The 16,436-nt window shown below is 42.4% G+C and overlaps 6 protein-coding genes across 6 annotated transcripts; all 6 read left to right on the top strand.

The window, feature by feature from the left end:
- Window positions 1-549: 549 nt before the first annotated feature.
- Window positions 550-3,724, top strand: VTP21DRAFT_7341 (uncharacterized protein; the record flags this gene model as incomplete). Its single annotated transcript, XM_069398072.1, has 15 exons — window positions 550-710; window positions 778-844; window positions 913-1,017; window positions 1,080-1,658; window positions 1,712-1,758; window positions 1,824-1,911; window positions 1,981-2,075; window positions 2,137-2,257; window positions 2,316-2,454; window positions 2,512-2,690; window positions 2,750-2,857; window positions 2,920-3,190; window positions 3,250-3,306; window positions 3,367-3,437; window positions 3,494-3,724. The coding sequence occupies 15 exons, from the start codon at window positions 550-552 to the stop codon at window positions 3,722-3,724; spliced, it is 2,319 nt and encodes a 772-aa protein (XP_069255568.1).
- Window positions 3,725-3,951: 227 nt separating this feature from the next.
- VTP21DRAFT_7342 (uncharacterized protein) lies at window positions 3,952-6,457 on the top strand (the record flags this gene model as incomplete). The annotated part of the gene is made up of 11 exons (XM_069398073.1): window positions 3,952-4,075; window positions 4,134-4,329; window positions 4,401-4,495; window positions 4,581-4,776; window positions 4,841-4,973; window positions 5,048-5,182; window positions 5,245-5,279; window positions 5,345-5,471; window positions 5,539-5,720; window positions 5,774-5,825; window positions 5,888-6,457. The coding sequence occupies 11 exons, from the start codon at window positions 3,952-3,954 to the stop codon at window positions 6,455-6,457; spliced, it is 1,845 nt and encodes a 614-aa protein (XP_069255569.1).
- A 171-nt stretch (window positions 6,458-6,628) lies between these two features.
- On the top strand, window positions 6,629-11,405 carry VTP21DRAFT_7343 (uncharacterized protein; the record flags this gene model as incomplete). The annotated part of the gene is made up of 3 exons (XM_069398074.1): window positions 6,629-7,256; window positions 7,317-9,683; window positions 9,748-11,405. 3 exons carry the CDS (start codon window positions 6,629-6,631, stop codon window positions 11,403-11,405), a joined length of 4,653 nt encoding a protein of 1,550 aa, XP_069255570.1.
- Window positions 11,406-11,648: 243 nt separating this feature from the next.
- On the top strand, window positions 11,649-12,309 carry VTP21DRAFT_7344 (60S ribosomal protein eL38; the record flags this gene model as incomplete). The annotated part of the gene is made up of 4 exons (XM_069398075.1): window positions 11,649-11,651; window positions 11,909-11,969; window positions 12,063-12,185; window positions 12,287-12,309. 4 exons carry the CDS (start codon window positions 11,649-11,651, stop codon window positions 12,307-12,309), a joined length of 210 nt encoding a protein of 69 aa, XP_069255571.1.
- A 300-nt stretch (window positions 12,310-12,609) lies between these two features.
- Window positions 12,610-13,540, top strand: VTP21DRAFT_7345 (uncharacterized protein; the record flags this gene model as incomplete). Its single annotated transcript, XM_069398076.1, has 3 exons — window positions 12,610-12,807; window positions 12,871-13,323; window positions 13,397-13,540. The coding sequence occupies 3 exons, from the start codon at window positions 12,610-12,612 to the stop codon at window positions 13,538-13,540; spliced, it is 795 nt and encodes a 264-aa protein (XP_069255572.1).
- Window positions 13,541-13,782: 242 nt separating this feature from the next.
- On the top strand, window positions 13,783-16,205 carry VTP21DRAFT_7346 (uncharacterized protein; the record flags this gene model as incomplete). Its single annotated transcript, XM_069398077.1, has 9 exons — window positions 13,783-13,817; window positions 14,006-14,125; window positions 14,184-14,236; window positions 14,303-14,467; window positions 14,529-14,826; window positions 14,891-15,488; window positions 15,549-15,670; window positions 15,735-15,894; window positions 15,954-16,205. The coding sequence occupies 9 exons, from the start codon at window positions 13,783-13,785 to the stop codon at window positions 16,203-16,205; spliced, it is 1,803 nt and encodes a 600-aa protein (XP_069255573.1).
- Between the last annotated feature and the right edge of the window lie 231 nt (window positions 16,206-16,436).

The raw sequence follows: 16,436 nt of genomic DNA on the forward strand, positions 1-16,436 counted from the left end.
ATTTTGAAACGCTTTTATATATCAGGATGATAACACAAAATTGGGTGGTAATAAGCAACCAGAAAGTGTGTGGTTCCGCCACTTGTTTAAATGGCAGATCCATACGTACAATGTATTGAATCAATCAGTATTGGGAAAGATTATTATGGACGACATATATCTCTACACTATTAACTAGTTAGAGCGAGAGCGTTATAAAATTCTCTATATCCTGTTTTCTTTTCTCATTGGCTTGTTGTTGACTCCCGCGAAAATTGCTGTATATAAAAACACGTACATATATGAATATCATTGTAATATATGAATTTCTTCATGCAAATTAATGTGGGGATGAATTAAAGTCGAATAGTCGTCACTGCTATTTCTACCTAGATTTCTTCAGTTTAAGTCCTATGTCAGAGAATTAGGTTGGGGACTAGACTATACTTTCAAATGCCAGCATTTCTCTAAGTAATTTGGGAAAATTAACTAAGATTCAATTAGCGAGGACGATTCTACTTAATGGCTCATTTAAAGCCTTCTCGCCCTTTAAGCCTCCAGCAGCAAACGATGCGTGTCGCGTCAGAGAAAGATGGGGTTGTTCGCAGACTACGCGAAGAGCAACTTCTCAAGAACGAAGCAGCAGCACGTGAATTCATTGAAAGAACATTAGATATACGTCTTAATGAAAATTTGCAACAGGCTCTTAAAGATGGTACTGTACTCTGCAAGTAAGTATTTTAGGGATTGAAATCGATATCAATTACGAAACTGATTGAAACTGATTTGTGTGCATAGTTTAGTAAATGCATTGCGACCCGGCACGATCCCCCCACGAAAGGCAAAGACTATGGCGTGGGAGCAAGTAGTTTGAAGTACAATTTGAGATTGCAATTGCAAAAATCTGATGTATTTTTGATCATCATAAATTAGTTGGATTCAATTAATTTGTTTCTCAAAGGTGCTCAACAGATCGGATTAAAGAGTTCAGAGTTGTTTCAACCTCCAGACCTTTTCGAGGACAAGAATATGGTACAGGTAGTAGCTTGGTATTTAATTTCAATGATATGTGAACACGTAAAAATTGATAAAATTTAAAGGTGGTCAATACTCTTTTAACTCTTGAGAGGCTCGTTACCAGGAATCAGCCAATATCCGCTAGCAGACGACAACGTTCATATTCCCAAGTACAACTGCGGAGCAACCATAGCTACACTAAAGAGTTCCAGCATGAGCTTCAAGCAAATTGTCTCTCACCTTCTCCCTCTTCATCTTCCTCTTCCTCCTCTTCGCCATCCTCCTCTCCCCCACCCTCGGGATTAAAGAACTCTCGCGAAGCTAGCAATGATGCAGAAAATCAATCCCGTCAACCATACAAAAATCGACGCCGTCTAATATCTTTTCGCCACAAAGAACTTTTTGGTTTAAGCACTCCCAGAAAGAGCCAAACTATGACCGAGATTGAAACAGAGGCATCAAAAGAAGAGCCAAGCACCCCAGCAAAACAACTACAGAAAGCAAATACGCCAAAGTCCGCACCGCCCCCTCATCGCATCTCACAAGTAGGAGCTTTACCAACAGAACTAGCAGATGTATTGGCGAACACGCGGCACAAAAACACGGCCCCACGCGAGGTTTTACGATTATATTCAGAGAACGGAAAACTATTATCACAATATGTAAATACATTTCTTACACCTCCATCAAGTTCACTCATACAATATTTATTTAGCAAATTGGCAACTGCATTGGAAGGGGACAATTTGGTGCCGTTTATAGGTATTTATTTTAAATTTAGCCTGTTAAACCGAATTTTTATTAACTAGCTCGCATGTATCTTTTAGGGCTTTGAACCTCGGTACTGGGCAAATGGTTGCTGTGAAGAGAATTAAATTAGATAAAGACAATGAAGATCAAATCGATTCTGTGATGGTAATCAAGCTTTTATTTTCAATATATATAATACCATACTGGATAATTAATTTCTGTTCATAACATTAGCAAGAAATTGAGCTACTCCAAACACTTTCACATCCGAGCATTGTAAGATACGAAGGTTTTATAAAATCTGGTGGATATCTTAACCTAATATTAGAGTATATCTGTGCTTTCAGATTTTATCGTATATATTGAAAGCTAATAGTATATTATTTAAAGGTACGCGGAAAATGGGTCCTTGCTGAATGTACTCAAAGCCTTTGGTAATCTGCCAGAGAGATTAGTCGCTTCTTATAGTGCAAGAATATTGGACGGTCTGATATATTTGCATGAAAAACAGGTTAGTAACTTGAGATATGTTGTCTCTGATTTTGTAATAATAATATCATAAAACAAAGGTTGTTCATTGCGATTTAAAAGCTGCGAATTTACTCACCACGAAATATGGAAACGTCAAAGTGGCAGACTTTGGAGTTTCTCTTAACATGAAGTTGCGTCATACTGAGGGCGACAAGATGGCAGGAACCCCTTACTGGAGTGAGCTTTCCTTTTCTATTAATATGTATGAGCGAGGCTTTAACTTCTTATATATAGTGGCGCCGGAAATTATTGAGCTGCGTGGTGCGTCACCAAAATCTGATATTTGGGCATTTGGGTGCACCATCGTTGAACTAATAACAGGCTCACCTCCATATTCTGATATGTCACCGCTTTCGGCAATGTATCGCATAGTGGAGGATCCGAATCCACCAATACCTACTAGTGTGTCAAACGTGAGCACTTAACAGATTTTGTAGGGTTATTATAATTTAATGATTCACTCGTATTTTAGGAGCTCCGTGATTTTTTATTGAAGTGTTTCCAAAAGGACCCAGTAAATAGACCAACGGCAAAGGAGCTCCTACAACATGCTTGGATCAAGAAACACTGGGATCCCAAGGTACGCACACAATCTCAAGGAAAGAGAATAGACCATTTTGCAAATAAGATATATTTCTATAGACTTTAAGTCGCAATGAGAGCCTCTCTTATAGCGAAAATTTTCGCCGGAAACAGGTCGATACATCAACAACTACTCTTCCTGAGTTTACGCCTACCCCTCCTCGAAGACGATGTAGTACATCGGATTCACCGACAAAGGAGCTTTCTGAGAAACCAAAGACACCTTCACCAATGCGGCATTCAGCCGATCTCTCTGCTGCTACTGCCTGCCTCTCCCTTAATTCGAACACTTTGCAGGAACATCGACTCGTGAAGACAAGTTTTGATAAACGTAAGCAAAACTGACTTTCTCCATAATGAATTGGTATACCAATAATTACTTTTTAATAGTGATCGAATGTAAAATCTGTAAGCAGTTGATGAAGAAACATGCTGTCCTCTGTGAAGGTGAGTTGTCCATTATTGGGAATATAGAACAAAGTATTTATATTTTTCTATATAACAAAGTTTGCGGCTTAATATGCCATGAACGATGTATCGCTGGACAAGAGTGCCAGCATCGGACTACCATTACACAAGCAAGTTTATTTTATTTTCGAAATTTATGAATTTATTTACTAATTGACTTATATAGGCTGCGTTGCCCTCGACAATATCTGATTCGGCTATTATGCTTTCGAGCTCGGAGAGATTGCCTTCTAAGACTCATACTAGAAGTGTTACTAAAATGCAGAGCAGTTTAGAGGAGCCACCTAGCTTCTCAATCTATACAGGGGATGGTTTAGAGTCTAAAGAAAGGCGACGACGAAGACTAAGAAGGAGAGAGCGAACAAAAAGTGAGGGAAAAGACTGCTCCTTCCAATGAGCTGTTTAAATGGAGGACTTTTGACCTTGGATTTCTTTGAATGGCAGAGAAATCATTTATACCCTTACATTGTTCTCACCTATTTTACGCATCAAAATATCCAATAATATATATAATCATCCATTTTCACATATGACTTCCAGAAAAGGAAACGGACTTGTGGCAAACCACTTATCTAGAATTTCAGAAAGAAATAGCCTGGTATTTCTTTTAATTACATCATACTAATGGATGAGACTGAAAGACTTTTGCCTCGGGAAAACACTCTACCTTCCCCTTCTGAAATCGCGACTGTTATTCGTAAAACGGTTTATACGATAAATGCACTTATCACCGTCCCTATAAAATCAGGTGCTTTACTCTACTTCAATGAGGACTTAATCTTTTAGCTGATTTCATCAGTGACTAGGTGACATACTGCGACCACAAAAGACGCCGATTTCGGATCGAGCTGTAAAATACATACACAGCCTAGGTGGTGATGCTTCAGTTTATTGTGCATTGCGAGCAATAGGAGAGTTCAGAATTTTGGCCAATGCTGACTCTGCCAATTTCGAATTATTCCAACAGAGAGCCCTCGGGTGCCAATATTTGGCCAGGAGTTTGTAAGAAATCTACACGTTATATACGCCCTGTGTCATCCCTTTACCAAAATTTCGATTTCTTGGTTGTTTAGGCTGCATACGTATCAAGATAAAGAAACGCTATTTCTTCGGGTTCTTACCAATCGGTTTGGGACCGACTTGGACGACAAAGATGATTACGAGAGTGGTAGGCTACATTTATATGATTCTCCTTGTATCGCTATTATTGACACATTAGACTGTCAAATTTCTTCGCCGCATTTATTGTTTAGCATTAGAATTGGCGGTCTCCTATCATGCAACTGCTTTTCTCTCACATCCCTTGGTAATGCAATGCGTGTTTGCACTTTGGGACGGTACTCTCATGTTGAACGACGATGAAGAGCATGAGGATTTCATATTTTATCGGAAATTGCACGACAACTCCTTTTGGAACCGCGTGGATCCTATTCGTTTGGTAGTCCCAAAGTATCTAATCTATTTTTTTGTTATTCAGACTTTATTTCTTATGCTCTTTTTTTGCTTCTTTTAGATATATGAATGCAATCAACCTATTTATTTCATTTCTCTATCTTGCCCTTTTCACTTGGGTTGTTAACGACCGGCGAAGTTATCCTTCCGTTGCTGAATGGATGCTTTACGTGTTCATTGCTGGCTACATATTGGTAAAATCTTCGCTAATTCATCTCACCAATGTTATTTCCTAACATACTATTAATTTAATGCAACGCTTTATTAGGAGGATATTCGTCAACTTTGGAATGAATGGAGGTTTTATTTCCGTTCGATTTGGAATTGGATCACAATCGCATTGAATATTCTTTACTTAACCTCATTTTGCTATCGAATGTATGCGCTATATGGGAATCATAATGTAATCATTTTCTTCTATAGTACCATGCTATCAAACTGGCAATCTTAATTTGCTCTTTATAGGATATGGCTCATTACAACGACGTAGCTTACGACGTGTAAATAGAAAATATGAAAATGCTTTATATGAAGCTTTTTTAATTTGAAAATTCCATACGTATAGCCTAGCTACATCTGCCATCTTTCTCTGGATTCGTGTATTGTCCATTCTCGATGGCTTCCGTTTCTTCGGCACCATGGTGCTCATTCTTCAAGCAATGTTGAAAGACGGATTTCTATTCTTTTTCATGGTCAGCCAAGTGTTTAAAATCCACATTGAATGGCTGAGAGAACTGAGAATTTCTCTTTGATTTACAGCTTGCCTGGGTATTTATCGGGTTCGCGCAGTCATTCTATGCACTTGGTGATGACAAAACGGAATTGAAGGGGGTGGCAGAAATGTTGGCTAGAGCATTTTTCCAGGACCCCGACTTCGATAAAGCAGAGAGCTATCATCTAGTTCTTGGTCGTGGACTCTTTATGCTCTACATGCTGATAAGGTGAGTGGACGTTTTTCCTTGTTAAAGCTGAAACTAATGAGATATTCTATTAGCTCCGTTATCCTCCTCAATCTGTTAATTGCACTCTTTAACGATTCTTATCAGGTAAATGAACGCGTTAGCTTGGGATTCTTTATCAACTGATTCAAAACATTTTTTCACTTTAGAACATTGTCGAGGGGGCCAACTCGGAATACTTTTGCTTTTTCACCTTTAAAGTTATACGATACTTAAAGATTCCTGATCACTATCCTTTTGCTCCTCCTTTCAATATAATCGAGATCTTCCTGATTCTTCCGCTAAAGCCTTGCATTTCCAAGCACACGTATCGCCAAATAAATCGCATGGTGTTGATAGCAATATTTTGGCCAGCCCTTTTCGCCATAGCTTCATACGAGATACTACAGCTTCGGATATCAACCCTAAAAGCTAGACCACAAGAGCAAGATGGCGTAGGAAGAGATCGAGCAAACGATAATATTATTCATTTGGGTAGACAGCAATTTGGTTGGGATATGCTCACGCGACCGCTGGTTCATAATTCGATCGTGTTTTTGAATGAGCTGGAGCAGGGTGTTTTAGATGAAGAGATACGCCTAGCATTGTTTGGAGAAGACGATGGGGATGGAGGAGAACAGACAAAAATAATGGTGGAAAAGCTCTTGGATTTGGTGCAAGAATTGAGAGAAGACCAGAAGAAACTGAGAGCAGAGGTAGAGCGATTGGGGAAGAAGTAATTTACTTTGTGTATTAATATATTTTCGAAGAAATAAATGCATTTTTCATAAACTCCAATAAAGGCAGTCACATTTGCCCTCAACAATTTTAATCACGAATAAGCGCGTAAACAAGGCAGCTTCGAGATCAAAGGGACGACTCCAAGAGATCGGAATAAAAATCCCAAGAAAATGACGAGGTCCTTTTGGTGGTATAAAGAAGTGCCCGTCCACCTCGACACTTTTTCGCCTCTAGAACCGCCCATCGTTCATCGCATTCCCAAGGATGGTCGTGATGCATCTATTCTTGAGGCAAACACTCGCGCACGCGAGACACAGCCTCAGGGTGGTGTCCACCACCTCGTCTCCGACCCTGAAGCCTTCATTTATTGGCGTGTAATCGATCATGACCGTGTGCTCGAGCTTCGGCATCTTTCCACGAACAGCCCGTCTCTCGATGATCAACATGGCTCGAATGAAGTCTTAAGCATGATGGCGCCTGTCCGTTTCGTATTTCCAGCACCCATTGTGCCTGATGTATATTTCTTCGAAATCGAACAGAGCTTGTTTGTGTATCTTGTTCTGACCACAGGCGTCTTCTACCGACTAAAATTCACTGCACCATCATACTTTTCAACAAGGAGTATCCCTAAAAATTATTGCTCCTATTTTCGGCTGAGACATCTAGAGAATAAGCGCCCCGTGGTGGTTCATGCAGTAAATAAAGATGTAATAATCATTGGATGCCATGACGGATCGCTGGTGGAGCTTTCAGCCTCTGGAAGAGACGAAGGAGATATGGATACTGATGAAATAAGAGGTATTATCCTAATTTTTGGTTTTTCTTTAAATATGAATTTAATCAACAATTTCCGCAAAGATTTCGAAGAGAATGAACTGGTGGAGAACAACTTTTTAAGCCAAGTTAAGAGCCTTCCCAGATTTCTTTCGAGCGCATTTCGTCGGAGTGGAAATGAGACGTCTACATTTGGCGACCTTGACTCTTCTCTCTCTCAACCCATCGCTTTGACATCATACCAGCACTCCTCTAATACATACGTCTTTGCTATATGTCGAGATAGAAAGTTGAGAGTATGGTCACTCGCATCTAAACTCTGCGTCAAGACAATTCCATTGCCATCCTCTTCTGGAAGCCAGACAACGAGTGCACGAGAGGTCGGTAGCAATGGCCTCCTACAAACCGGTGAATTCCCATTTTCTGCTGCGCCTAAACGGTACATCCAAATTTTAGAACACGACGTTGTCCCCAATTCAGCATCGTTTTGTATCATCACATTTGTTCCTACTGAGCCTGATCCGTTTTTCGCGCTATATTTGTGCGAGCTCGATCCCATGAGTCGCACTATCAAAACTCTGGCATTGGAATACAGCAAGTTTTGTGATGCCAGCCAATGGAGTCTTTCTGGTCTGCTTCCGGAGGATCTGGTGCAATTTCATGTCTTGAAGGTGCCGGTCGGTGAAGTGGATGACGAAGGCGAAATAACAACCTCACAAAAACCCGCGTTATGGACGCTTTGGACATTATGGCGCAGGCAGCATGAAGCCGTAATTCGTTATAGCAATCTTCAGGCTACGAAGGAACTACAACAGCAAGGCGCCGGTGAAATCCAGGCTGAAATGGTGTTTAAGGCGAATACAATAGGAGAACGCTGGCACAACATAGTACTTCCAAATCGTGTCAATGTCGACGCAGCCTATTTCGATAACTTACTTGCAACCACGTCCAAAGATGTGCCTGAACTGTTCTGCGAATATATATTCGAGCCGGGACGTTTTTCGCGTACTCAGATTTTACAGGCATTGCTGGCATATAGAAATAGCTCTGCTTCAAAGTCTGGAGATGCATCGCTTCAAACGCCGACAAGACGTGAGCAGGATTTAAGAGAACAAGTGGCAGAAGCAGTTGCTCAACACACTCACCTAGAATTCCATTCCGATTCGGGTGTTCCACAATATGACGAACATCGCCGCCTTGTCAAGACTGAGTGGCTCCGCTTTCTTGCCCTGTGTATTCACTATCGACATGAGGCTGATTTGCCCGTTGGCATGGCGTTTGATCCACGCACTAATATGTTCACTGTCGTGAAGAGGAATTGCCTTTCAGCCATACGTGTTTGTGACGAGCTCGAAGTGCTACATCACCACTTTAACGGCGATTTTGACCTGGCAGAGCTTTATATTGTTCCCCGTTACTTGCTTACACAATCTTACCCACATCTGGCGAGTGATGAGACCGCACGTGCGCTGCTTTCCCTTGTAAAGTCGATGCGATTTTTAGTTGCAGGAATTCCCCAGGGAATGATGATACAGATAGAAGAGGAATTGACTGTGTTGCTGAATAGCCCGTCTTATGTATCAGCTGTGTCTGAGGCTCAAGATTACTTTGACCGCAATTTACAGGAGATAGTAACCGGAACCTTGCGGCGTCGACTGGTCAACGCTCTAAGAGAGTGCTCTAAATTGGGAGATTCAATTAGCCTGTTGTTTGATCTTTTGAACAGCTCTGAGGGAATTGAGCGGCCACCAGCCAACAATCAGCTACAGAAAACTAGCATCTATGTTGACGCACTTATTTCTGAAGGAGTCTATCAGACGATACAGTCTCGTTATACACTTGCTCGTGATTTGTTCCTACTTATCAGCACCATCCTTGGCCTTGAGCTCAGTGTAGTTAATATAAGCGAAGGTGCATTGCTTTATTCAACGGGTGCCGCTACACTACGTTGTTATCAAATGCTCAGATGGGTATGCAGTCAAAGTGTACCTTCGGCAGAAACTTCTCTACCCCACATCGCATCACACCCAGTGGAGGACAATGCAATTGTGCGCAAATTCACCGGTCTCCAGGTATCAGAAACAAGTGTCAATACAGCAAATGCAATGTCGTTCCTCGACTACAGCCTAATCCATACGCTTCTGCACCACCATTATCCCACCTATCTTGATCTCGTAACTCAGCCCGCTTCGATATACATCCAGCTCGGGGTAACACATTTCCTAAAAGCATCTGGATTCCTTTCCCGACGGTCCTACACTGAAACTACATTAGAGCATGTGCTCTTTGTTCACCGACTGGAGGCGTTCGGAAAAACAGAACTTGCATTGGATTTTGCCAGGTTTTTAGCGAAGCTTCCTTCAGTGCAGTACGTGGTCGGAAGAGCATACGTTAAGGAAGGAGACTATGAGCGGGCTGCCGACTGTTTCCTAGATGCCAGTGTTGCTTTCAGTAAGAATCGGCTTCTTGAATTTGCATTACTTTTTGGACACTAAGAATCCTGCTCTTTTATTAGTTGGAAAAACCGGTGATAAGTATCTAGAGCAAATTCTCCCCGCAGGGTTGTATCGTTCCGGCCTTCCTTTCTATTATCAGCATGTGATGGAGCTATTTGAGGAGTACAGCGTGGCAGATCATTCAGTCGAGTTTGCTCGCCTCGCCTTGCGTTCAATTGACGACGATATTTCCGACGCCACAAAAGATATCGTGCCGGTTCTTTGGTTCAAGATCTTCAAGAACAGTCTTGATCAGCTTCGTTTCGATGATGCGTACACTGCGATGATGGCCAACCCAGACTCGACCACTCAGCGGGACTCTCTCCGCCACTTGATTGCAGTGCTATGTGAAACTGGTCGGGCAGCGAAGTTGACTGAATTCTCATTTTCTGGACTGCAGCACGAGGTTGAACGGACACTGTTGTTTAAGGCTCGGAACTCGAGCGCTTTGGAAAAGCCAAACTACTACAACGTGCTCTATTCATATCACGTTTTTCGAGGTGACTATCGCAACGCAGCATCTGTGATGTACCAATATGCACGCAGATTGGGCGCACTAGTCAAGCCCAAGAGCTTTGTGGATGTGGTGGCGGAGCAGGCGAAGGCATTATTGGCGGCCATCAATTCATTGGCGATGGTGGATGATCCCTACGGCTGGATCGTGATACCCAAGGGAAATGCAGAGGGGGAAAAGGAGGGCGAGTTGGAGCGAAAACGAAAGACGTTCAATTTAGATGCCACTACTGAGGGAGAGAAGAGTAGTACCGCTAATAAGCGCCACTTGGATATTGCTCAGCGAGAAGACTTGCAGCGTGAATATATGCTTGCGCTTGCACGATTGCAACTGGTGCAAAAATATCCAAATCTGCGCAACACGGGTGCTCTCACGGCGGAGGAGAGCGTCTCTCTCTATACTCAGGCTGGCCTGTACGATTATGCGATCTCGACCGCGCTTGCCTTCAGTGTAGATCTGCGTGGGGTATTTGAAAGCCTTGTAGTGCGCTGCGTTAGACTTGCGGCTGCCGAGAAATCCAACCGTCCGCTGGAGGCGGAAGAAGACTGGCTATTTGCGAACGAGATTGTGATGGCTGGAACAGCATCTCAACGCGCGTGGAAACTTTTGCAAGGGCTGCTGGAACAATACGACACACAGGAGACCAACTACCGCTATCGTGCATGCGTTCTCGAGAAACTCTTGAGTACGGACCCTAACTCGAAGATCCCCGCGTGGCTATCGGCGTTTTATAAGAAGCATAATCTGGAGGATCTTGCGCGCGTCTGCCTGAGCCATGGCCTCCTGGAAGAGGCGACCAATTTCCTGCTGCAGCAGATAGACCGCGAAAGCGAAACAAAACCGGTCAGCCTCCTCGTTTCCTCGCGCTGGCTTCCCTATTCGCTTATAGATTTACTGCTCGCTACAATCGAGGAGGCGATAACGGAGGCCGCAGCCGACGAAACCACTACTCGCCGCCGAGGTTTCTCCGCACCAACGGAGGAGGAATCCCGTAGAGAGCGGTTGGTTGAATTACAGAGTGCATTACAGCGGAAATTACGGTCCTATCTTGCGAAGGTGGACGAGGACTACCAGAATTTCGTCTGTGCAGAGCGAGAAGATCTCGAGGAGGAGCGGCGGCGAGGGACTTTTGGGAGGGAGATCGATATGGAGGCGTCGTCATAAGGAGCGTATTCTTTTCCTTTACATATATATTTTTTTTTCTTGCCAGAGTAAAATAAAAACCAATATCTCTTTTGTCATTATCCGATCTACCATTGAAAAATCTTCAAATGGTGTGTTGCTCTACTGAGTCGGAGTTTGATTTTTTTCGTCCGGCAAAGACTAATTGAGTGGAGGAAGGATTTTATTCTCTCCCCCTCTTTCATCCTTGAAATACTTCATTTCATATCCCATCCATCGATCAACATGGTGAGTATATCCATCCATTCATCCATCCCATATCTCTTTGCTGCATCCAGCCAGCTGCTCTTCGTGTCGATGCATGCCTTCTGAAAATTGTTTGCTTATCCATCATTGGGAACGCGTCCCATCATTTTTGATCCTACCCTTTTTCGATTTCTGCTTTTGATTGTTTCTGAAGTCTCGAAATTGATTCCACAATACCAATGCTGTTAACTAGCCTTTTTCCAACATCGCTGATCTTTTACTTTTATTGGTATTTCTAGCCCAAGCAGGTCACTGACATCAAACAATTCCTCGAGATCGCGCGGAGAAAGGATGCCAAATGTGAGTGCTTTGAAGGAGATATTAGAGATAATCTACCACCCATCTTTTTTGCTCACTGCTGATATATTTCTGGTTTTTTTTTTTTTTGCACAGCCGCCTGTATCAAGAAGAATGGCAAGCAAATGAAGTTCAAGGTTCGCTGCTCCCGTTTCCTCTACACTCTCGTTGTCAATGACACCGAGAAGGGAGCTAAGCTGAAGCAGTCTCTTCCCCCTGGTAAGCAAATGTTTTATTCCTTCTTTTTATATCCTTTTCCTTTATTTTCCACTTTTTACAGTGATTAACCACGATAATTTACGTTTTCTATTGTTATTTAGGTCTTACTCTTAAGGAGATCTAAAGGAATCAACAGTTGAGACGTTAATTTGCTTCTTTTTCGTGCTCTTTTAAAGAAAAAAATAAATTGCTTTTTATTTGCTTTAAAAGACTAAACGCTGATAAAGCTTTGATGCAATAAATCTACGTATAAAGAACTTAGATATAAAACTATGGAAACTTACCTTCCGGCAACACCCAAATTGGCAGTCACATTTGAAGTCACATTAAGTCACTTCGTAAACATGATAAATTTCTTTCCGCTTCTCTTCATTAAATATTGCTTCTTAGTTTAATATCCATAATATCAATACATCTCTATACAATGGTCTCCTTCTCTTGTGACGCCTGCCAGGACGTTATTAAAAAACCTAAGCTCGACCAGCACCGAAATCGGTGCCATGCCACTTTCACATGCATCGACTGCAACACCACATTCCAAGGTACAGAGTATCGAACACATACTCAATGTATCAGCGAAGCTGAAAAATACGAGAAGAGTCTTTACAAAGGCAACAAGAAGGTAAGCCCACAAGCAATGGCTCTTTTTTGTCTCCACGGTATGCTCTAATGCTCCTCTCGGTAGGGCAATAAACAAAATGGCGCCAATGGTAAAGCCAATGGTGTAAAGAATACTCAGGAAAATACCCCTGCCGCAGTAAAGCAGCCGGAGCCCATCGTGAGCGAGATTGAAAAAGGACTGAAGAGAAAGGCCGAAAAGGGGTCGGAGGAGGCAGAGAAGAAAGAAAAGAAGCAGAAGAAGGAGAAGAAGGAAAAGAAGGACAAAAAAGATAAGAAGGAGGAAGAGAAATCCGAAGAGACCAAGGTAGAAGAGAAGGAGAAGGAGGAGAAGGAGAAGAAGGAGAAGGAGGAGAAGGAGAAGAAGAAGGAGAAGAAGGAGAAGAAGGAGAAAAAGAAAGAGAAGAAGGACAAAAAGTCGAAGGAGAGCGAAGACAAAATGGAGACTGATGAATCCGACACTGGGAAGACGGCTTACTCCGAGATCATACCGAAAACTGTAAGGAAGCTGTTAGAAAAGGTAAATTTCTGCTCTATGATGATTATTTGATACTTGAAAAAGTGAAACGACGATATTCTATGGCGATCATTAGGAGTCTGAGTTGTCACTCAAAGCGCTGCGTGAAAAGACGGTTGAAATGCTTGCCAAGGAGGGTGAGTCACGCGAGGAGATTTCCACGAATTTTGAAGAGCACCTTCAACTTAAGATGGAGAATGGTGTTGTGCTCTTAAACTAATAGATATTTTCATTTTTATTGTATAAAACCTTTATTTTTCTCACCTTGACCTTTAGCCTCTTCTAAATAAATCGTCCATCTCGTTACTATAATACAAAAATGTACATCTGAGTCCATTTTGTGTCCGATTTCGATTACGCCTTGGCTTTTCTTGGCTCAATCCAATGGAAATTATAGAAATAAGGAGGATTCGGTGGCAATTCCATAGAATTTACGCCTTTCGAATTTTGATCATTCAAAGCATGTCATTCACCGCTAAAGGTGCATTACGCACAGTGTAGGTCTTATCTTATACCTTGAATGAGCCGTTATTACTTTTGCATTCCCATATTAAAGACAAAGGATTTACAAACCTTCTGGCTTTATGTTTAAAATGCAACCTTTTCATCTCGATTAGACTTTTTTTTTTCGTTTTCAACTTGACAACTAAGATCAGTATCACTAATTGTATATCTGAGCTGATAGGAAAAATTACACCAAAGGTTATTCGGACGTTCAAACGAAAGTAAGAGAGGCGACATCTAATGACGGGCACCCTCCTTCCGCTATTCTAATGAGCGAGATCGCTCGACTTACCTATAACGAGTAGGTTCCCTTGAATTGAACAGACTAGTTCTTTAATTAACTATTTGGTCACATTCAGAGTTGCCGTACTCGAAATTCTCGACACAATTGATAAGCGGCTTAATGACAAAGGTAGTGGGGAATCTATTCTTTTTTCATGAAATTTGCTAACATAGCTTCTTTTATCGAATAATACAGGGAAAAACTGGCGGCACGTCTATAAGTCCTTGTCTCTGCTTGAATACTGTCTTATATGGGGCTCTGAGAGAGTGATTGCCTTTGCCAAGGGGAATCTTTACATCATCTCGACACTTCGGCAATTCCAGCATATAGATGAACATGGGAGAGACGTGGGAGCAAATGGTAAAGCATGGTTTTGATGTATACATTTTTATTTAAACTTAACGCCTGTTTGCTCCCTTAGTGCGTGAGAAGGCCAAAGATGTCACTAACTTATTGCTCGACGGTTCCAAGCTCATGAATCAGCGACGTAACCGACAATGGAATCAAAGTGTGCCGGTGAACAATGGTATTGCATACTCTCCTCCAGCACCAGCACCAGCACCAGCACCCTATTATCCAGGTCACCCTGTGAATCCTTATTCAAACGTCAGCCATGGTGGCTTAAATGACACTCAGGTGGACGAGGATTTGGCACTTCAACAGGCGATTGAGGAGAGTAAGCGGTCGGCATTTGAGCATGAACAGAGAATGCGGGCAAAGTACCTCATCAAGGTTCATTTGTATGGAGAATATAATCACAATGATCCCCTCTTTTCTTGGTAGTGATGTTGAATTGAGCAGAGTACTTGAACTTAGCGAACGCGAAGCCATGCTTAAAGATTCCTCTCTAAGACGACGGAAGGAGGAGGAAGCAGCCGTATTTGCGGAGCAAGCGCGCAGCGAACAAGAAAAGAAATCATCCCAGCAACAGTCGCAGCCTCAGGACTCGACAAACGATTCTCTCCTCTTTGATATCTCCGATTCTCAGCCTGTCCCCTTGAACACACCATCACATTTCATGATGCCACAGCCCCATAATATTAGCTCTAATTACGGCGTCCCAACCCCACTATCGATCAATACTGCTGGAGGGTACGGACTTAACTCACCCGGCCCCCTGAGCGCTCAACCGTCGCCCTATATTGGTGCTCTTCCTGGACAAAACCAGTTCTCGGCGTCCATTCCCTACACACAGTTCTCTTCCTCCGCTTCGAATAATCCTTTTGCTGTATCAAACAATACGAACAATGGTGGGTTCGCTTCGGGGCAAAATTTCAGCAATATGGGATCAGCTGTGGCTGGCACGAGTGGACAAGGGAATGGCTTCATGCCCTCAATTTCAACTTCCTATGGAGAGGCTGTACCGGGATCCCAAAGCCAGGTAAGATTTCATTCATTTTTCCATTATTTGAGAATTGGAACTAATGCTTTAGATATACAGCCTTATGGCAATAATACCCTTAGACTGGCCGACAAACGACATGAAAATCTTGCCAATTTGCTGGCCAACAAGGGTGAAGGCGTCGACACTTTTGGGAACGTAGGAAACCTTCGCATTCCTAGGTGAGGGATAACTGCATTCATCGGTTGCCCATTTGAATTTTATAATGTACTCAAGTAAAAATAGTGGCACTGGTTTCAATTCAAGAATTGCGTCCAAAGAGGATAACATTCATGCTGAGAATCACGCTAATAATCCTTTCAGCCTTTCAGTCGGAACAGGTGCATTTCAGCAGAATAATAGCGCTGGATCGGATTATATGGGAACTTCTAGCGAGTACCAGGGCGTAAGTGTCCATTCGAATGGGGTGGATTTTTGTAATAACAAATTTTCTGTTATTCGCAGATCACTAGCCCTGCCACTTTACCATCCTCTCACACTCCTTATAGCAGTATGAATCTTAATCCTTCGATTGGCTTTGACCAACCGTCTCCTCAGTCCAACAACCCATTTCAGAGTTCCTCTTGGTCGAACAAGGGACTGGACACACCGGCAGATGCACAAGGAAATCGCCCGCTGGGAATCATGCCCAACTCGCAAAACATTCAAAGCTCGAATATGAGGCAATATGGTGGCACATCTGAGCCATTTTTTTAATAGGTTGCTTAAGTGGCCTATTTTCCATCCCACTTTAATTACTTCCAGCTCGCAATTCCACTATCTGAGCGGGCTTTCTCTACACTCCCCTATTCTCTACATTCCTGGCCCTCATTATTGTACTAGTCGCGTTAATTGTATATATTCTATTTTTCCTCATTGTTGCCATGAATGAATTACATTCAATTACACCAATAGAATGAAAAGCCACTTAGAAAAAAAAGAATTCAA

The sequence above is a fragment of the Calcarisporiella thermophila genome, assembly GCF_041956535.1.
Source record: "Calcarisporiella thermophila strain CBS 279.70 unplaced genomic scaffold VTP21scaffold_3, whole genome shotgun sequence".
Classification (NCBI taxonomy): Eukaryota; Fungi; Calcarisporiellomycota; class Calcarisporiellomycetes; order Calcarisporiellales; family Calcarisporiellaceae; genus Calcarisporiella; species Calcarisporiella thermophila.